The sequence below is a fragment of the Bombus pascuorum genome, chromosome 1 (genome assembly GCF_905332965.1).
Source record: "Bombus pascuorum chromosome 1, iyBomPasc1.1, whole genome shotgun sequence".
NCBI lineage: Eukaryota > Metazoa > Arthropoda > Insecta > Hymenoptera > Apidae > Bombus > Bombus pascuorum.
In genome coordinates this window covers 20,747,141-20,762,466 of record NC_083488.1, presented here as the reverse complement: position 1 = coordinate 20,762,466, position 15,326 = coordinate 20,747,141, and the positions used below count along the sequence as shown (strand labels likewise).

The 15,326-nt window shown below is 33.2% G+C and overlaps 1 protein-coding gene across 6 annotated transcripts in view; it reads right to left on the bottom strand.

Moving 5' to 3' along the window:
• The window catches only part of LOC132908058 (potassium voltage-gated channel subfamily KQT member 1), an 88,813-nt gene that overhangs the window by 47,210 nt on the left and 26,277 nt on the right, over positions 1–15,326 (bottom strand). For all 6 annotated transcript variants that reach the window (XM_060961633.1, XM_060961643.1, XM_060961654.1 and 3 more), the window contains exon 3: positions 3,799–3,889. In XM_060961633.1, coding sequence (XP_060817616.1) covers positions 3,799–3,889 — 91 coding nt within the window. The remainder of the gene's footprint in view (positions 1–3,798; positions 3,890–15,326) is intronic.

Genomic DNA, 15,326 nt, shown 5'->3' with positions numbered 1-15,326 from the left:
AAATAAATGTACAACGAGCGCGATGCTATACATATAGAGATGCTGTATCGATTGTACGACCTTTATTGCAATGACACGACGCCCTGTAAAAATGGGGACATCGATGACAGAATCGCGATGGTCTGCTGTCCCGTGAAACTTTCACATTTTTCTTTTTTTTTTTTTTTTAGCCCTATTTTCACGAATACTTCGTTGATATTCTGGATGGTGTTAAAATTCAATAACAGATAATAATGGTAAGGATATTTAACTTACCTACATGTTAAGAATTAGATTCAAGATTTGGATTAAATTTGGATTGGTTTGGATTTGGATGATTCATATTGTTAATATTTCACAGATAGAATTAGCGTTGAATGACAGAAGGTAATTGTAAGGGTGAATGAACTTTTTGTCGATTGGTATATATATAATTAAATATTATTATTGTATAGTTATATATTTATTATCATAATTATATTATTATTGTAATTATATATACTTATATATAATTTAATTATACCTATATAGTAATTTATATGGAGAAATAAATACCCAAGCGTATATAATATTTTCGGATATATATAAAATAAAACTGTTATTGACACTTCTTGACAAAAGCAACAGAAGATACTATCCTTTGATTAATTATCGATGTTAGTTATAAAAAGGAACTGGTTATTAAGAAATGTACGAGCCTGAATTGTCCACCTGCATTTACTTCTAGGCCAAGATCTGTCTAAGAAAACCGGAAGTCAGGATGTATCAGTAGGGTGAAAATGGTAACGTGTCAAGGCCCGTAATGCGCACGTAAAAAGCTTTTTATGGTGTATACTCGTCGTACATAAGTAAGATTTATGGCTCGTCTGACAATGGCCATGGACAGACGGACACGGAAACTTCCTTTTCGAAAAAGCAATTACGATACCTTCCGAATGCCTCAAAATGTATCATTGTCTTTACTTTCTGATGCTTTTTGAGACAACGTGACGCATCAGTATCGGAAGAGAGTGGGTGCACTTCGAAAACTTGTTGGAATTTCAATTACAGTAGAAGGCTTTGTGTCGAAATAGTATTCGCATAATTCGATCGTGTTTAATTTAGGGCGAATAAATGGAATGAAAGGTATTTCAGTAGTAGGAAATGCGAAAATTAATTTATATTTAACGCGTCGGTATTACTAAATACTTACCGATAATATTGCCACGGTAGCGCATCACGTTATAATTACAGGGTCATAAAAACAAGAATAAAATAGTGAAACATTAGATTTCAAATCCAGAAAAAAACCATAGCTCGTAGTGAATCGCCCGAAAGCGTAACGTACGTTCTCCAGCGTTGTTCGATTCGTAAATTAAAATCAAATTAATTATTTACGAGCAAAACATGTATTTTTTGCAGAGTTAAATTTGAAAAATTGATGAAATTATTTATGTATTTATTTTCTCTGATTGTACATTAGTCATATTTCGTCAACGTTATTCTTTAATCTAACATTTGAACGCACCATCGACCTTTCTGCCTCCGACCTTAATTCCGTTAAATACCATTCTCACTGCACTTCTATCTGAACATTTTCAAGTTTCTGTCAATTTGGCTGTGTTTATTCTCAACTGAACGAAGAAATCCTTTTAGCTTGAATGATATTTACGCTCGTTCTACGAATCGTTTCAAATAAACGCGTAAGATAGAGCAATATTTTTTTAAACGTCCACTTCTGTTGATCCAATTATCCACGTTCTTTAGTGCGATAAGAAATGGAAAGAAGATGCGAGAAGTTTAATAGGAAATAGATACATGTCAATAAAAATTCATTACACATATTGCAATATAAATTTCTAAGAAAACGAATCTGTGAAGAAATAATTTTCTTTTTAAATACAATACCGAATTGTAATTATTTTAACTGATAATTGGAGCACATAACAAATGGCGATTACTATCGAACTTTGGCTTAAAAATTCATGTTACTCGACATCTTTGAACAAACCATTGATTCATTAACTTCGGTATTCTGATAGTTCGAATCTACTAATGAGAACAATTCGAAGGCCTAGAACTTCGATCTTCATTATCGCGACATTCCACGATATTTATCAAACAGTTTGAAGACCATTAACGGTTGAAATCCACATTGATCACGATTAATCGTGAAACACATGCCAAACTATACAGACTTCTATAACGAAACATCGATTTACGGAAATTTAGCATTAAAGCATACGCATTAGAACGCGCAGTTCTATTTTAGTACCGCGTAACATTGAAAACTGCAATTAGAAAGACATTGCGATCGCAATATAAATATCTATGTTGAATTTTTTTGATTTTTGAAGTTTTTACAGTGATTAGATAACATAGTTATGGTACTTCGGGTTCTCATCACGTTTTTATCAGTACATTACGCTTTGTTTCGACATTTTGCGAATATTCTAAATTCACTTCTTCAGGGCAGACCTGAAAATGAAGCGCAAAGTACTAATAAAGCCACGATTGAAACCCGAAGAATTACGAATATGCTTTTTAATTATCATGTTCATAAAAATATGAATTTGTAGAAATATTCGCAATGTGAGTACGACAGTACACGATAACTACGTATGAATTCACCTTTCAATATGTAGTTTCGGGTAGTCGATTCAGCAGTGAACAGAAAATAAACAAGACACGAGGGAGAAGCAGCTCGATGGCTTTGAGCTGCCACTATCTTCCACGAGGATCGTAGACAACAAGCGCTTTCAACGAAAAGAAAAGTACGTTGTTTCCTCGAGAACTGTGTAAAAGCACTAAAAGACCGATGGAACGTTAAACGCTTCCCTGAAAGATATATGGAATAAAGAGATCGTTCTCTGTGATTTCAGAAGTGTTTACGAGAAACAGCTCAGCCCTTTGGCATTGAAAATTTCCCCTTTCCAATGTTGACGAACTTCCAGCCGCCTTTCTGCTTTCAGACCCGGTATAATTAATTAGGCCAATTTATCTTAATCAAGCTACGCTCGAATTACTCTTCAAACGAATTACTGCTTTGTTTGAGGCGAAACTCGTATTGAGTTTAAGCTTCTACGATTTTGCGTAGCATTCGAAGAATTTTGATGTGCAAGCAACACCGAAGATAAGTCAATTTTTGCTCCGACAAATTCCCTGTAATTTCTCCTTTTATTTTTTTATTATTTTTTAATATATTTATAATATATAATATAATTATATATATAATAATATATAAAAATATAATATATATATTAATATATAATATAATTTATAATATATTTATAATTTTAATATTATTATTTAATATATTTATAACATAAACGTCATTTAGTAATAGCATTTTAATTCTCAATGAAGAACAATTTCAACTTTTGATTCTTTCTCAACTTACAAGTCTATTTTCTAATAGGAACTTATTTATCGATCTTTATGTTACGTAGGTAGTGTTATTTTTATATTAATATAATAAGTATATTAATTTTGTAGTTTCAATCTTAGGAGATTACTTTTACTTTTTAAACACTACCATTATCAATTTAAGATAATTATCAAATGATAATCACGAGTGTATGGGTTTTATTTATTTATTTATTATTATCCATGTCTTCCGGTTTTGGAAGACTTTCGGTTAGCCATTATATTAAACTAAAGAGTAGACGTAACTTGACCTTAAAGCTACCATGACTTAATTTAAAACGTATAGTCATGGTTATAGTCATCATGAGCGACAGATGTAAAAATTCACGAAACATCTATTCAAGTGCATTATGAAGAAATTTTTATATAATGGGAGTAGAAAATTGACGATGAATATAGAAGAAAGCTACTTACCATCCAAAAGAGGGTTTCGTTCGCGAAATTACTGTACTGGTCTATCGTGGACAAAACGCTAAATATGAGGCACACCAATACCACCATGAACCTGGAAAAAAGTAATTTCGATTAACAATTTCATTATTTTGCGTTCGTTATTTACCAATGAATTGATTAAAGGATTCCTTCCGAGTTGTCGGACCGTTTAGTACTATGAACTGTAAGATTATTTATTGATGTAACGCGGTAGCTCTCTTAGGCTACCATTCCAATAATAAATGTGATAAAATTTATACGTTGAAAGTTTAGCACAGGACTGCGATAATATTATCGAAGTATCTTTACGAATATCTTTTAGTTTGTTTGGAAAATATAGAGAAAGAATTACTCGGTACAAGGTTTATACGCAAAGTTTATAAGGTCTAACAAGTCATGAGGTTTGGCGGAGTGAAGTCTAGTAGTTAGAGAGATACGGTTCCTGTTGAAATTTCCGAGAGATGTTCTACTTGCTATTCGACGTCCTCTGACATTCTGGTTACTGTTTGACTTATTACGACCATCTGATTTCTACTGCTAATTTCAACTTTAAACGGAAACTAACATCGCTACGCTACCAACTTTACAACTACAATCGCAAGAGCAAGATACAAATGATATTTTCAGACTTCGTGTATTCGCGACTTTAGCATTGTCGAGGGAGATTTTTCCTTCAACGATGAACGAACAGTGTAATAGTACCAGCTACGATTCGCTCAAATTTACAAACAGATAAATAAATCACAATTTTCAGATGAAATATGTAGAATTCTATGTTCCAGATATTTGTACGTTCTTAATCTCAGTGAAGTTATATAATAAGAATCCTATGATTTTTCTAACGGTTAGCTTTGTACTTAAATATCTTGTTAATCTCGAAATGGGTTTATCTCGTACAATTAAACGATTGAAATAAAAACGTTCATCGTTGGCTTCCACTTTGTTATACAGACTCGAAGATGGTATCCCGCTGGGGGTAGCCATCCAGATATTATTTAGTAATTGAGTTAGACAAATTTACCGAATGTCCAGCTGGACAAATTGTAAAGTACAAATTAAATAATAAAAAAAAAACTTTGCTATACTTATCACTTTCAGATACATTTCGTTCTAGAGCTCTTACTTAAAATTTTTAATTTATTTCCTGTTATACGTATATAACATTATTATATTGTAATAAAAATATATTCTTACATTATGTGACATTGCGGCAGGAAAACAAGGAATGAAATGTTTACTTCGTCACATACTACGAAAGCACTTAAATTTGTTAGTTTAGAATTTTGTATAAAGCTCCTCATGATTTATAACGGCACATTTTCTGCATCGGAAAAGATCGATCCATCTTACTATACGGATATATTGGGAAAGATGAAACAGTAGATGATACGCCCGATTTATAATTGCGACCTGCATTTTATCACGAATCATCGTCATTGAAAATTCATGAGACGCCAAACGCGTTACTTACGTCGCCGCATACATTATCAGTCAATAACAGGCGGGTCATGGAAGAAAGGACTTATTTATAAGCGAACCAATTCATATGCATGCATTACGTATCGATTCTAACCGTTTTATCATCGAGACATTTAGACAGCCGCCGAACTGGGACGTCCGCTATACCTTTATCCAAGTTTTGCAATTCATACGGTCTTCCGGCGAAAAGACACTTATAACGATATGCTATTTTTAGCAAAAACCTAGTTACTATTATATTATAATCCATCGTTGAAAACAATTCTCTAAAGCAGCAAGCTGCGCGTATCAATCAGTCACGAGAATCTCTGCACATCCTTAAAGGGTTCGTTTGATTAGTATAAACCACACTTTATATAATATCATATTTATTTATTAATATACGAGGGGATAAATATTTCTTGAAATAAACATATTTATTTAAACCGATTATCAGGCAATTACAATGAAATAATTAATCTTCGTTCGTTAAGAATTTCAAATAATAAGACAGTCAGGGTTAAGTAGGGATTAAGTAAGCAGAACTTCTCAAACTTGCTACATATATTAAATAAGTTCGATAAATTCGAAATTTGTTAATCTAATAGGTCAAGTGGGTGTAATAAACTAAGATCGCTTAATTTATTAAACCTATGGTGGCAATTATTCAATATTTCTAATAAATGAAACATATTCACAGAGCGATATCCAATCTATGGATCTAACGTTATTAAATAAATGGCAAAATAATGGGAGGTACTATTGAGGTGGATATTAAACGTATTGGTTTGTTTAATAAAGAGACGAGTGGTAAAATTGTAATAGTCAATTATATTAAAATCACTGCAGGTACAAGTACAGAATTAGTGTATGCTGGTCGTAATCGTCGCTCGCTCAATCCTACTATTCAACTCTCTATTTGCTATTCGACTAACTATTCGACTATATGGCTGTCCTAGAGAGCACGTTCGTTTATTTGCATCGACGGGTGTTGTTATAAAAAATTCAATTGTTACTCCGGTTGACGATTATAATTTTCTTTTATTTGGATGAATTTTACAATCAATTCTCATTGAGAATTATAAGTAAATTTTTCTGGCACGGTACTATGTCGTGTTTAATAAGTGTTTATCGTGTGTTTTATTCTAGTTGAATCTAGTGACGATTACAAATAACAGCAATAATATTTTATCCGGAGTTCGTTTACTTTAAAACCTAGCGAACCAAAACAACGTTGGTATTCCAAGGCACAATAATATGAGTCTCTCCCGATTCAAATGTTCCGCTCATGTGCCGCTATACTATTATGAGATTAAAGAAAAAAATAATTATTAAAGTAAATTAATTATAAAAATTAAATATCTAAATAAAACTATCACTAAGATTTCGTAACCCTGTTCTTTCAAAAATCGACTATCTTTTCGTATCTTGTAGTAATCCAATCTGTAGATTAGTCATTTGCAGCAAAATACTCAACTTAGTAATCGCGTAATTAATCGACTCCCAAAGTTAGTTAAATATATATATAAGGCTTATAGTATAGGTTATACGACCTCAAGATAGCCACACTATCCGAACTAGCTTCTCTTCTCTAAATTATAGTAATTAATTCGACGACACGTGATCCTTTCGATTCACGATATACCTGTCTCGTGTGCATACGATTACTTTATACCGCAATACCTTCGAAAAATTTATTTGAAACTTTCAGACGATTCTTTTATCATCTTTCCTTCCTAACAACTGAAATCAAAACTAAAAAAATTCTACTGGCTCATTGGTAGACGTTCCAACAACATGCAGAGTAAAATAATGCTATATAAAGCCATATTAAAACCTATTTGGACCTATGGGATCTAACTATGGGGAACAACGAGTAATTCCAACATAGAAACTCTCCAACGATTCCAATCAAAAACTCTAAGATCCTGAATAGATGCACCTTGGTATGTTATCAATGAAACAATACATCGCGACCTTAAGATACCCACAGTTAAAGAAGAAATATCCAAATTCTGTAACAGATATAATATAAGAGTTAACAACTGCCAAAACCCATTAATTACCCAATTACTTGACACGACTGATCAGATCCGCAGACTAAAAAGACAATACCCTTTAGATTTAAGCATTAGATTCAACTAGAATCAAATATACTATAAACTCTCATAATCCAAGTTACAGTACCACGCTAAAATAATTTACTTATAATTCTCAATGAGATTTGATTGTAAAATGTCTACCAAAAAAAATCTCCTTTTCTTATGTTTCTCTTAGAAAAATATACAGAAAAATCTTGTATAATGTTTTTCCCTCGCGTTTTTTCCCATCATCGAAAATAAGTGAGATATTTAAGGTGGTCAAATTGAAACGAGACACCGTATACTTACGGTTGAAATACACGCTCCCTACGAATAATTGAATCCGTAGAGATTTGAAAGGAACAATGAGGACCGTAATTACAATGCAGTGATAAATTACTGGCTGAATTATACTCGTTTAGGTCACGAATGCACACATTATTAAATCGATTCGCGCAACCAGAATCGTCGTTTCGCGTGTTCGGACATTTTCAGATGGCCAGAAAAATATTTATTAAACGTATCGATGAGAATACAATTTTTAGGTTGCGCAAATCGCTTTTCTACACATTGATACATACATAGATTTCGCGATTTAGAGACCTCAAGATCTATCGTCTTTTTCTGAATTGAATTGCACGCAGTTCCTTTTTTGTGAATTCCATCTTCATCTTCTCGCGAACTTATTACAGGAAACAATATTTTTTTAGAATTTCACGGACAGACCACGCCAAGTTGCAGCTTCGCAATTCGATTAGATGTTCCATTATACCTCTCTATCTCTGGAGCAAGCTTACTTGACTTACTCGAATCTTGTACCGTTGTTAATTAAACCACTAAACAACCAGCCATTTAACTGGAACCAGCGCTAAATATTCACAAACTTGCTCACGTGTTATTAGTTACACGACGACCGAACATTCATCATGATTTTTTCTCTCAGATTTCATCGAATTTCAGTTGGTTACAAAAGTCAGTTAGAGAAGTTTCTTAAATTTGAACTTCTATGTACAAGTAAGCGTTTGATGTAACACAGGTAGCGGATCGATCTCGCGATATTTCCAAGAAATTCACTTTGTATTCCCCGTGTCACGCAAACGATGAAAATTTCCAAAGCGACTCAACGAATTTTTCCGTGATTATACACAGGCTCGAGTGAACTCCAAAGCAATTTAATTTATGTCGGTGGTTCGTATCAGCACGCGAAGACAATCTACGAAGCGATGCGGAATAACAAACGAAGCAAACGCGATAGAATATGCACGAGCACGATATGTAGGGCGATATTTAACAGTTGGAAATGCAGATACCTCGAAATTTCACAACTTGGCTGGACTACTTTGATTCGATTTAAGGCTAATCTCGCGTATCACCGTCGACCTTATCGTAGCGACTTACTGTCGACGTTGGTTTAAGATTCTCCGGTGAGGAGAATGCGACGACGGTTAGATGGGAATGTCGTGAGCGGAGAACGAATTCGAAGTTTGCAAACTTTACGACGTTGATAAATTTTCCAAGCTTATGGAATTTGGAAGAATTTTCCATAACAACCCTATGCGACAACGTTCTATCAAACTATTCGTAATACATTTTTCTTTTTTACAAAAATTGGATATTTCAGAAGAGCATAATAAGTTTAGTCGTCGATTCTACGCAACAACGTCTTATTCAGTTATTCCATAAATTTTGTCTCTTCTTTATCAAAAGTTTAATGTGAAATCACAAAAGAACATTGCTACTTTGTCAGTTCAGTTATCAACGTATTCTTACAAAGTTTTTGTTATGTTCTATTAATGAATAATTTCTATGCCATATAATCAAAGTATGCCAATTACAGAAAAACTCGTTAAAGCCGGTTTGTTTCGACCGATGTAAAAAGTATTGAAAGCATTAATAAAAGCAATGAATGTACAATGAGAAATTGTAAATTATTAATTCACGAAAAAGTAACGTAATTTACTATTTCACGTGCAACAACCTCGTATAAAATCCTCTAAATTCTCCAGAATTTTTTACCAAATAATAAACCCTGCAACTTTCAACGATACGCTATTGAGGTACAATAAAAGAAAAAGAACACGGCGCCGTACAACACCGTAGAAATGGAAAAAAAAAAGGGAGCCGAACGTGGACAATTATCATAGTAGGTCGATGAAGGTGACCCGCAAACCGAAGGTAGCCTAAGGGGTGTGTAAGATCGAAATTATAGTCGGCCGACACGCCATCTTAAAGCGTGTTCCAAAGCGAGCCGACTTCGTTAACGCGCCGTTCGTCGTTACTTAACGAGCTATCGCTTGCTAATAAATTACTTGCACAAGCGGATGAATCCACCACAGCGTTTACCAAAGCCTTCGGATTTCCTACTGCAATGCCCGCGAAATCATCTCGGCGTTTATTCCATCGTAAACGTCGAATAGGAAACGCTATCTGCCCGTAGAGATGTCAGCCGCATTTCAATTCGCATCTCTGGCCGTATGTATTCCCAACCGTTGATTATCGTCACTGTTTTCTCGTTTCGCTTGTACGCACGATGAATTAATAACAACGTTTAAATAAAACAGATCTCGCTAGTTTGAACCTCAGGAAGCGGTAGTTGGAAATAAAGAATTTCGTGCTTTCGGATAATAACGTGAAAATTGATTTTGTATTACGAACGAAGTGAAACTTCTAATCTCTCACGATCTTTGATGATGAAGCTTTAATTAAGTTCGTGTTCTTGTTTATATTTAAAATAAAAAAAGATATATAAATCTTTTCTAAATTGATATCCAAAAGTTATTCTCTTTATTATTGTCCGTAGTAAATTCACTATTATTTGCATTCAATCGGGAAAAAGATAACTTTTATTCAAGAACCGGTCGAGCGACCAATTCGATAGAAATAGATATATTAAAGTATGCCTTTGAAAGTATAAAATATATTAAAAATATTAAGTGTCGTTATAATGTATATAAAGTATAAGAAAAGTATTAAAGGACTGTGTACTTTTAGTTTTATGCTCTGTTTCGTTTCTTTACATTTAATTATCATAAAGTCGAGTTTTAGCTTTAAAATGTAAAAATCGGTAAAATAATATTTTATTTTACATGATTGAAATGTTTTCTTTCATCGTGTATCGCGGAACAGCCCATACAGTTAGTGTGTTCACGACGTGGTCGACGTCGATAGGCTCTTCATCGTGGAGGATAGTCGAGGAGTGCTCGAGAATTTATCCCTTGTTGGTCGACCAGCTCTATCAAGTGGTCTGCGAGCAACGTGTCACGAACGACGTTCCTCTTGTTTCTGTATCACCAAAGAGGATTTACGATTGTTTACCCTCTTTTGACGTTCACTTCCCCAGTTTTTATCTCAAGTTTCGAAAATTCGGAATTATGCACGTGTCACGCAAAGATCGAATCTCAGCAACTTTAACGACATTCGTACTGAGATAGACTGTGAAAAAGAATACAGGGGCAAACATTATGGCTACCATTGCTATTTGCGATCGGTTTTTTTCGATTGTAACACAATCCACATCCAAAAGGTATAATATTTAACATCATTTTTTCAAACAATATTTTTTTTACGAATGTTATAATTCGTTTGAATAGACGTACATTTTTATAGGAATAATCGATACATAGCAATCACTCTAAAAGGATTTGATTGAAATCTGTAATTTCCCTTTGTAAACTGAATTATTGATTCTATACGAATCAATATTTCCTACTAATTGCAATATTCCGTGTATAGTTAGAAGAATCAATGGGAAAAATTGGACGCGTGTTAAGCATAGTGAGAAAGCATCGTGTAAATCGTAACCAGCTACAACGGACCGGTCGAATCATATTCGTCGAATTAATTTCGGAATATCGGTTAAACTGCGTTCGAGTGTTACTCATATACAAGCGCGATCCATTCATTGATTGTTTCTCTCGTAGTTAACCGCAATCCGAATCACAATGGTATTCTAGTGTTATCGACGTTTATCCTGGGGACTGACTAGTTGGACGAAATTTTGCGATTAAAATCACTTGTATAGCCGCTATCGTCACTTAGTTGAGTATCGTTATGATTGACTTCGTAAAACAAAAATAGTCATAGTTTAGGTATTAGAAATTAGGTAAAAAGACAAGTGTAAAATAATATAGGAAGCAAAATAGACATTGACTCTATTTAAATATTTCTACATACATCGACGTATAATGTTGATATTTAAATAATTGTTGTTCTTAACGTAATTTGAAACTATTTCGTGGAAAGACTTCTGGTTAGTTATTAATATTCAAGTCCTCGATTTCATTAATGCAGTACATCGTAAAGTATAGTTTGCTCATGAATGCGACAGAGTGGTGTAGAAAGATCAATAATAATACCTATCCAGACGTACAAGATTTATTATAGAAGTTGACACGAATACATACTTATTTCGCATAGGTTACGAGTCAATTTTCCAGTAAATCAAGCGTTTCGTAAGAAAATGTTTCATACGGTACACTTCCTAATCTTCCTAATCTTTCTCAAAAAATTTATATTTCGACAAACATTTATAACAGAATTATAAATAGAGATTTAAAATTTATTCGTACAAATAGAAAGTAATTATACGCTTAACACGCTCCCAATACAATTTAATACAATTAATAAGAAAAAGTGTAAAAATATTATACTGTAAACGAACGCTGCGTAGAAGACTTCAAACAAACATCAACTATGTACGATATCAAACAATCATTGAATTCATATCAAGTACAATAAATACGGGCGACCAACATCTGAATTGTATACCCGCACGCAAACAGAATATATCCATGAAATTTATAAATACATATATGAAATTGTAATTTCAATCATATTATCTCCGTATTTCGATATCGATGATAATCTCCTTAGTGGATCATAAACATATTACATTCTCTTAAATAGAAATATACGAAGACTCTCGAAAAGCTTCCAATACCAATCACAATCGCGATTAATCGAAAAAATTATAATCTTCTCGATATACACAGTACATTGTTTATTTGTTCTAAATTAAAATCTAAAAGATTTGTCAGATTATTTCTTCGAGCAAATAATTCTCAACGTTCGAAGAAACATTTTCTCGATTCCGTAACTATCCTGTGTATTCCACGCATGTATTATATCAAAAAGAAAATACTAATTAACAATATCACACTACCTTTCTTTCACATATCACCTACCAAATTATCTTCTTCGTCCATTACAATCGTAAGTCTCTGACAAGATCAAAGTTTAGGCGAATATGACACTTAATTTGTTTCGACTTCTCGAAAAATTTTCGAACGGAACCCGAGATGTTGGGCGCAGATCGATTCGTTTGGCCGGCGAATATATTTTTCTATTTTACGAGCGCAAGCGACCGACCGTTAAAAAATTTAACGATGCTCGTGCAAAAGATTGAAATACGAGAAAATTCGTGCCACGCTCAACACAGAAAGATCGCGCGCATGTATCGTCAAGCATGATTTCCGGGCTAAAAATAACAAGCGGCACGCAAATAGCTAGCCTATGCATTGCACCTAATAAGTAATGCTGCTATTTATGCGGCGACAAAGTAGGCCGAAACGTTAGGGTCATTCCTATTAACGCGGCGATGTTTCTTCTCCGACCATAAAAGATTATCGTCAGTGGCACTGCAATGAAAAAGGTCGCAAGAAATCACGATTTTTTGTCTAATGGATATATTAGATATCTTCTTAAAATTGGCAAACAGAAAATTTCTGACATTTTGTACCTTGAAAAATGCTAATACACATGAAGTGTATGCGTATGAAGTTATAAACGTCTGAATGAATTTTTTATTCCATATCTTTGAACTTAATGAAGAAACGCGAGTAACTTTTTTTAAAAGTGATCATACAATGAATTTTTGTCATTTCGTAAAGAGATATTGAATATACCGCATAGATAAATAATTTGATTGTGCCTTTTATCGTAATATCAGATTTCAGAAATGTTGGCTTTATGTTTTCTGAATATCGAATTATTAACAACCCATAGCGAAAATATTAATGCAATAACTTGGATGTACTCTGTATAAAATTGTTCGATTAGAAATCTGTCGATTCTTAATTCTTTTACATATCTTCATAGGAAACAAGCTGCACACATTGTATTATCTGATTTGCTTAAATAGATACATATCCGGCAATCTCGCACATATAAATTTTATTCTTACACTTTCCCAAAGTCTTGGAATATTAAGAATTCGTTTCAACTCGAATTCAACTCATATTCAATTGGAAATTCGAAAGCTTGTCGGAAACACAGTAAAGCTTACAACATACGTATGATACGGAAATTTAAGGTACAACTTTACGAGTATTGCGAATATTATCCGCGTTACATCGGCCTTTTTAAAAATTTCGCCACTGCAACGAGTCAGTTTCGCGAAACGGACGAAAAAGCTTGCTACCTTGAAATATGGAAGAAGTAAATGTATAAAAATATGCACGAAATGTACCAAACAGAATCTAAACGCAGAATTATAATTTTCTTTTGCTGCTGCAATCCGAATTTTGATAAAAATATAAAGAACTATAATATACTGTTAATGTACATTTCTTGTAATTACGTTGGAAATTCCCTTTCTCTTAATATCAAAAAATTTGTTAAGGAAAACGACGCGATGTCTACGACAGAATTAAAATCGTTTTACTAAGAAACTATTAAAACCATCGTTTCATGCATCCCCTGAAGACACTCGATTATACGCGAGCCACACAATGCGAGTCAATTTCCTTTGTTCGACGAAGGAACGATGAATATTCGTCTCCAATTTCGCATCGATTGTAGGAAAACGTGCGTGTGTAACAATGGTGCAACCAGTGACAAGTATTCGTTCGGATAAGACAAATAGATATTGCAAATAAAGTTTCTGTTAACGCTGGAAAACAGATAATGATTAAAAATATTTGCACTGTTGGTAATGGAATTTATGATAGCTAGTGTATATTATAATGAGAATATAATTTACGATGTTTGCTGAGATTCATGGACAGTGGTGTACCATCGAATGTCGTACTACGAGCGTTCTAATTATTTCAAAATGAATGAATTATATAATTCGCTAATAAGAAACTTGGAACAATGATCACGTTGAAGGCCGTGACAATTCTAGGTAAGATAATTCATTTTAAAACAAGAGATATAGGTCGTGAAATTTATTAAATAGAATACATTATTAATTTCATTGTTACATGCTTCAAACGTATTAACTTATCAGATTTCTCTTAGATTGACTCTACTCTGTTAACCAGGAAAGACGAGTTTCTGTGCTAATCGAATAGTATTACATATTTTTACGTATTAATTTTTAAACTTCCACTGCCTCCTTACTCCTTAAAATAAATGTCTCTCTTAGTTGTTTCAACGTGAAACCATGAAACAATTCAAATAACTTAACATCCTGAAAATTCGTTATATAATTTATAAACCTAGGACTCTCAATGCTTAATACTGAAAATGCAGAGAAATTATGCAACGTATTTCTTAACAAATTATTCAATTCAATGAAATATCGCACAGTAGGAAATAGTTTATCACTGATATAATTTTGCTACTTACGTTATCCATTCAGCTAAAATAATTAAAATCACGCCGTTAATTCTTCTTCGTACTGACTATTATCAAATACATTAAAGCAAATAATTTTCAATCTAAAGCCAATCTAAAGCCAGCAACAAGCCATTTTTGAATATCACTCTATCAACTATTATATCTATCATGTTTAACTAGCGGTGTATATGGAATTCAAATCTCTTGAATGTTAAATACTCTGAACTGGAAAATTTCTTATAGGCAACACGCAACGCGATGACTATCACCGCGAGTACAATATTTATTTCCATTTTGCATATTCTACGGGATACAATTAACTATAGCAATATATGATTAAGCTGTTACTTCGGATTTCTATTATGTAAAATTGTACGAAGCAAATAGAAATTAAATCTTCTTTATCGTTTG